The following is a 6,925-nucleotide window of genomic DNA, read 5'->3' on the forward strand; positions in this document are numbered from 1 at the left end:
CGCTCCGGTAACCAGTTTTTGCTGCCGTCACCATGACATTGGTGCCGTGACCATGTCATGGCTCCCGTAACCATGTCATCGTTGCCGTAACCAGTTCATGGCTGCCGTCACCAGACATTCGCTGCCGTAACCATCTACTGTCATCACGTTGGTCAGCACATTGTCACCACGTTGGTCAGCACATAGGTCAGCACCTTGGTCAGCACATTGGGTCAGCACCTTGGTCAGCACATTGGTCACCACTTTGGTCAGCACATTGGTCAGCATCTTGGTCAGCACCTTGGTCAACACTTTGGGCAGCACTTTGGTCAGCACATTGTTCAGCACTTTAGTTAACTATTACACAATCACGTACAACGGTTAATGAGTGATTCAAAACATTAGACAACAATTAGTTGTATAGGTGAGTAGGTGATATGCTAGGTGAGTGTAGATAGTAAACACGTGAGTACGATTATGGTTGCAGATAAAACACCCTGTTAAGCTTGTTAACGCGAGCAGCAGCAAGTAGTGACTGAGCGGCGATACGATGTGATGAGGGTGAGTGCAAATGCGATTTGATGTGGAGCAGGTCGAGGCGGATGACCATGATGTGGATGAGGTACAACAGAGAGAGGAGCCAGAGGGAAAGGGTTAAGGTCATGAAGGGGAAACGGATCTGGTATAGGAATTCTGGAATCGTTACATATACCAACTTTGCAAGTGCCGCGTCGTCATCTACTTTATCACTGAGAACAGTTTTTAGGGCCTTGCAGAAATCTTTGCACGTGCGTTTGGTTGGCTTATCGGCAAGCATCAATGCGTCTTCATTTACGAAGCCATATTTGTACAGCGTCGGCCTGGTAAACTTGCATTTGACAATGGACTCACATGAATCGGCGTGATTGGGGTCTGGCTTCTTGCCATTGAAATTACAATTTCGTGAGCACCGTGCAGTACGGCACTTCGGTTTATCGTCGCCGCAACATTTGTTGCATTCTTCGAATAATTTCTTAAGCAAGTCATAAAACGTCTCTGTGATGTAGACGATCCATGAAAGATAAGTGCCGGCGTGCTTGCTCGAAAATGTGTTGCGGATGTCACCGCTAATTGGCCTCATGTACGGACCGCAAGAACCTTTGGGTGTCCTGTCACCCTTACCAGAGTAACAGTCTACCAAACCAAACAGGTCACCCTTGGGATGATTGTTCTTGTCGTGTATGTGTGAACCGAATACATTTTTAATGGTGAAGTCTTGATACTCCGCCCCGAAATAGGCGTCATTAACCGCGCCGTTGAACGCATCACTCTTATGCTCACGCCCCTTTCCACCCCAATTAGAGATGAAGTTGTAGTAGAATGCGAACATATCTCCGAGCGTTTGCGGCGGTCTGTTTAGGAGACACAGCAGGAGACTGCAGAGCTGGCTAAGAGGAGAATGCTTACTACCACAGACGTCACGAAGGGCTTCCACGATTCGCTCACCCTTACTAGTATGCGACGCCATTACGCTTATGTCACTAAAACCCATCGGTGTTTTGCACGGTATGCCCCGGTGGTTAGCAAGTGAGCAAGTCATCTTGCAGTCAGCTTTGCTGTACGGGTGCGGCAGAAAACCGGGAAGCCCGTCTTCGAGGAAAGATTGCAAGGGTGACTTAATACCGCACTCAGCTGTTTGGTTGCAGTTTTGGTTACATGTTTGCTTATGCTTTTGGTCAGCACTTTGGTTGGAGATTTGCTCAGGACATTGCATGGTATTGCACTTCCATGACGAACCGCCGACGCCACGGCCATACCAACACTCACGCCAACTCATCGTATCTCTGGTACGCCGACAGCGCATATAGAGCAAGTAGAGTTGCTCTTGAAGTCTAAGCAAAATTTCAAAAAGCATGTCCAAGCACTTGGATGGGTCGCTGGGATACGCAAATTTGTCCGGGTTGGTATTGAAATCGCAAGCGTAACGGCCTTCAGAATGGCCGTGACCCATGATGGCAACAAGCATTTCTTCGGAATAGACGCAGACGTCGCGAAGGCTGGCCGATAATCTTGGAACCGTGATATCGTGAGGATAGGCTGCTAGCGATACTTCTTTTTCAACGCCAACAGCTATACCGTCTTCCGTATTAGCTTCAACGGCATCATCGTCCTTAGGCTTCTCAAATAAATCTTCAAAGCCGTTAAGTGCCAGATCTGTGTACACGCGATTATGGGTTAGACCGGTCAGCCAAAGCAGCATATCGTAGACGGACGATGGATGTTTGCCGGTTGAGGAACTGGTTACGTGGCAGACACGGTAATACGTTTCAAGGCACTCGTACAGGAACTGAAGTATGTCGAGAAGACTCATGTTATCTGCATCAGTAGAAGCTACGTCGCTTGCCTTGTTCTTTTTAGTCATCCACTGTTTCAAAAGGTTAATTGCGGAAACGTCAAAAATTTTTTCGTGGATCATCGCATGAATATCTGTGCCAGTGAAATTTGCCTTATTCCTCAACTCGCCCTCATGCGAATCACGAAACATAGAAACACTGAATCCATGATAGCTGAAGAAATCTCCGAGCTTATTATCATATCTCGGGTAAGATCTGTATATGTGATTAAATGGCGTTTCTTGACATATCTTCCTCAACTTCTCACAATCATTAAATAGCGTCGCCAGTAGAGTCAAGAATACTTTCGCGCACTTCTGACCGTAGTCAGTCTGATCATATATCGTCCTTGGTTCCCGGGGGTTAGATTCGTGTCCAATGACTTGACATAGCTCGCTCGTGAATGCCTGACCGTCATAAACGGATATGTACGCGTTCTGCAGTTCGCCGACAAAATTAGTAACGCCTTTGGTGACGCAATCCAGAACAGGTGTTGTGTGCTTGGCGAAGCCTTGTGGAGTGAGACCAGCAATCGTATCGGACAATACGTCCAGCATCCCGGGGACGCGATGATCGTATCTATTTTTATTCTTGATGTTTAAGAGTAGGGCACTGAGTGAGAGCGTGACATTTAGCAGCTTTTCAGTGTAGAGCACCTCGCTCCCCTCCGGATCAGTAGCGTTCTTATGCTCGTTATGCACCCTTGTAATATCTTTCTTTATGTAATCCTTAAGCATCATGAAGAGGGACTGGAAGCCAGTGGACAGAGCAGCGACGGTATCTTTATCTTTCAATGCGTTGAGCTTCTTGGGGGAAACGGTGAGGGTTGTAGTCTCGACCGAGACGTCTCCCATGGTCTTTAAGAATCCCTTCACTCCGCTCGATAAATCCTTTTCAATGATGATTTTAATGGTTTTTAATTGTCTCGACACCAAGGCTTGTAGCGATCTCAGGTCAGCTTTTTTTTGTTTAGCGAAAAGTTGTTTGACTTCATAGGACACTTTGGCGAATGAGGCGTCGACGTCAGAGAGAAGTTGGGATTTGAAGTAAGAAACGGATAGTTGCAAATCGTTGAACGCTTGTCGGACTGTATCACTGAGCTCAGACTGCAGCGTAGAAATTACGTCATATGCGTTCTGTTCAGCTGCCTTAAGCGCCTCACCAACCGAATCAATGCCATTGCTTAAGGTGACATCGGCGGCGTTTACAACAGCACTAATGTAATTCATATCGTTCTGCAGTTGCACGAATTCAGACCGTAACTCATCCATCAACGCTTCAACCTCTTTTTTTCTTTCGTCAACGAATTTAGGGGCCTTCTCAAGCATACTTATTTTGCCAAGTATTGCCTGCATAAGTGTTTGAACTTTGCTAGTTTCATTAGTAATCTGATTCATTTGTATATTGCTAATTTCGTTTTTAAGTTGTCCGAGGCTTAATTCACCGGTATCTTGAGCATCTTTCCCCAGTTTGTTTCGTAGTTCATCGAGCTTTCTGATAACGTCATTATGCAATTTTGTCCTAAGTTCTTCCAGCTGCGACTGAATTTGTGATATGGAAAACGCAATCGTGCCGGTCTCTGGTCGTATAATACTCCTGATAGCCGTTAATGCGTCTCCCTTAACGGCGTCCAATTTTGTTTTTAGTGTATTGTTTCCGACGTTTTCAATGTGCTCTCTATATTGTCCCATGAGTGTTCTTACTAGCTTAGAATCTGAATCCGCACCCATAAATGCGCTTCCAACTGACTCCTTAATATCTTCATATAGAGCTTTCGTGATATTTTGCGTATCGTAATATACATTGGTTGACGTCTTACTGTAAGCATTTAAAGCATAAAGGCCGGATTCTAAGTTTTTCTTCTCTTCATCACCTAGAGTTTGTATCCATGCTTTTAACTTCTGAAATGTTGAATCGGTTCCAATCTTTTCTAAAAGTTTCTTAATACCATTACCGCCACTGCCCACTGACCCAGGACTTGCCTCCTTGGCAGCCTCCATCATATTTCTCACCAACCCCGAGACGTAGGCCAAAATGTCAATATTCATGCCTCGTTTTAATTCGTCAAGATCCTTTTGAATCTGCACATCCAACTGACCAACCTGCTCAGTAACTGCAGTAACTAACTTTTCTACCTCTTTTTGTGCGCTATCTGGACCATTCTTGATTAAGGTGTTGGAACTGCTGATTTTATCAATTTCTTGACCAAGCCTTGTTTTCTCCCTCTTATTCTTTTCGTGATTATAAGTGTCTAGTTTATTATACACCTCACTAATATTATCAAATGCCGTTGCGCGCAACGATTCTGCCTGTCTAATTTTATCCCCAAGGCTCAAAACATGTCTCTGCAACTCCGAACCTATTGCATCTATCGCAGACTTGAGTTCCGTAACTTCCTGTTGTATAAGCGAACGTTTCTCATAGGCAAATATCGTATTATCAGAATCAACATACTGCACTTGCGATTTTATGTTTTCAAATTTCCTCGATATCGCATGCCTATATCTATCGTCGAAGTGCGCAATATATGACTCTATTAACTTTTGAGCGTCATTTATATTTGATTTTAATGCAGAAAAGTTTGTCTTCCTCTCATCTCGTAACCCCCCCAATTTGTCGCATATCTTCCAAAATTGAGAGTGAAAATTCCGTTGTAATTCAACACCCTTCATATCAATGTATTGGGTTATTTTGGTTTTTTCCAGTTTCAGGCTCTCTTGAACCTTCTCACTCCCCTCATTGATTGTCTTTTCTACATATTGTTTCTGCTCCTTCAACTGCCTATCAACTTCATTCACCTGCTTCACAAACGGCCTGTCCTTTAGAGACGTCTCCAGCGAAACAACACCGCTGATAATTAGCTTCATCTCATTACTTATTTTTTGCTTTAACGACGAATCTAATTCCCTGACGTCACTGGAAATGCCCTTCACCTCGTTATTGATTTTCTCAACGACACGGGACCAATTGGCCAACTGCTCATTAAGTGGATTCGTGTCATTGACTGAAACAGATTTCATACATTCGTCACCGATTTTGTCATATATTAACATGCTTAACTTCTTATTTACCGTACCTGTTGAGTTCCATACCTGCGTCCAATATTTTTCCAACCACCCCTGCACCGCGTCGACAGACGCCGCAAGCCCAGTACGCCCGGAGCCAATTTTATTATTCAGTTTCTCAATTACTTTATTAAGTCTTTTATCTTCATCACTGATGTATTTATCATAAGTTGTCACTTCATTTTCGTTTTTCACCGCACCAAGCACACCACTCAAAAATCCCATCACTCCGTCACACAGCCTATCCAAGTCAGAGTACACAATGCCATGGCCAGTGTAGCCTTTGGAAGCAGTGTTGAAGCCGAGAAAGGTCTCGAGGCCAGAGCAGAGGTTAGTAAGAATGTTAATAGGGTTGTTAGTTGAGGTTATTTTAAGGTTTTAAATTTTGTCAAATTTCTTGTCAAGCTCCCTAGGCGGCACATGGTCAGGGCAGTGGCAAGAGGTAGAAGAGGGGAAGGGAAGGGTGACAAGGCACAAGTTAGTAGGATGGTTTAAAGAGGTCATAGCGGTATTATGGCGAGGTAATTCGAGGGATGTAGAGTGGACAAAGGGGCGATGTAGAGTGGATAGAGGGGCGATGTAGAGTGGATAAGGGGCGATGTAGAGTGGATAAAGGAGCGATGTAGAGTGGGTAAAGGGGCGATGTAGAGTGGGTTAAGGGGCGATGTAGAGTGGGTTAGGGAGCGATGTGGAGTGGGTTAAGGGAGCGATGTGGAGTGGATTAAGGGGCGATGTGGAGTGGATAAAGGGGCGATGTAGGGTGGATAGAGGAGCGATGTAGAGTGGACTAAGGAGCGATGTGGAGTGGATAAAGGGGCGATGTAGAGTGGGTTAAGGGGCGATGTAGAGTGGGTTAGGGAGCGATGTAGAGTGGGTAGAGGAGCGATGTAGAGTGGGTTAAGGGGCGATGTAGAGTGGGTAAAGGGGCGATGTAGAGTGGGTTAGGGAGCGATGTAGAGTGGGTAAAGGGCGATGTAGAGTGGGTAAAGGGCGATGTAGAGTGGGTAAAGGGGCGATGTAGAGTGGGTAAAGGGGCGATGTAGAGTGGATAGAGGAGCGATGTAGAGTGGGTTAGGGAGCGATGTGGAGTGGGTAAAGGAGCGATGTGGAGTGGGTTAAGGGGCGATGTAGAGTGGGTTAAGGGGCGATGTAGAGTGGGTAAAGGGGCGATGTAGAGTGGATAAAGGGGCGATGTGGAGTGGATTAGGGAGCGATGTAGAGTGGGTTAGGGAGCGATGTAGAGTGGATAAAGCAGCGATGAAGAGTGGATAAGGGGCGATGTAGAGTGGGTAAGGGAGCGATGTAGAGTGGGTTAAGGGGCGATGTAGAGTGGATAAAGGGGCGATGTGGAGTGGATAGAGGAGCGATGTAGAGTGGGTTAAGGAGCGATGTGGAGTGGGTTAGGGAGCGATGTAGAGTGGATAAAGCAGCGATGAAGAGTGGATAAGGGGCGATGTAGAGTGGGTAAGGGAGCGATGTAGAGTGGGTAAAGGGGCGATGTAGAGTGGA

General features: G+C 45.7%; 1 protein-coding gene across 1 annotated transcript; it reads right to left on the bottom strand.

The window, feature by feature from the left end:
* Positions 1-454: 454 nt before the first annotated feature.
* On the bottom strand, positions 455-5,641 carry BBBOND_0004830 (hypothetical protein, conserved; the record flags this gene model as incomplete). Its single annotated transcript, XM_012915314.1, has 1 exon — positions 455-5,641. The coding sequence occupies one exon, from the start codon at positions 5,639-5,641 to the stop codon at positions 455-457; it is 5,187 nt and encodes a 1,728-aa protein (XP_012770768.1).
* Positions 5,642-6,925: the final 1,284 nt, after the last annotated feature.

The sequence above is a fragment of the Babesia bigemina genome, scaffold Bbigscaff_73295 (genome assembly GCF_000981445.1).
Source record: "Babesia bigemina genome assembly Bbig001, scaffold Bbigscaff_73295".
Taxonomy (NCBI): Eukaryota; Apicomplexa; class Aconoidasida; order Piroplasmida; family Babesiidae; genus Babesia; species Babesia bigemina.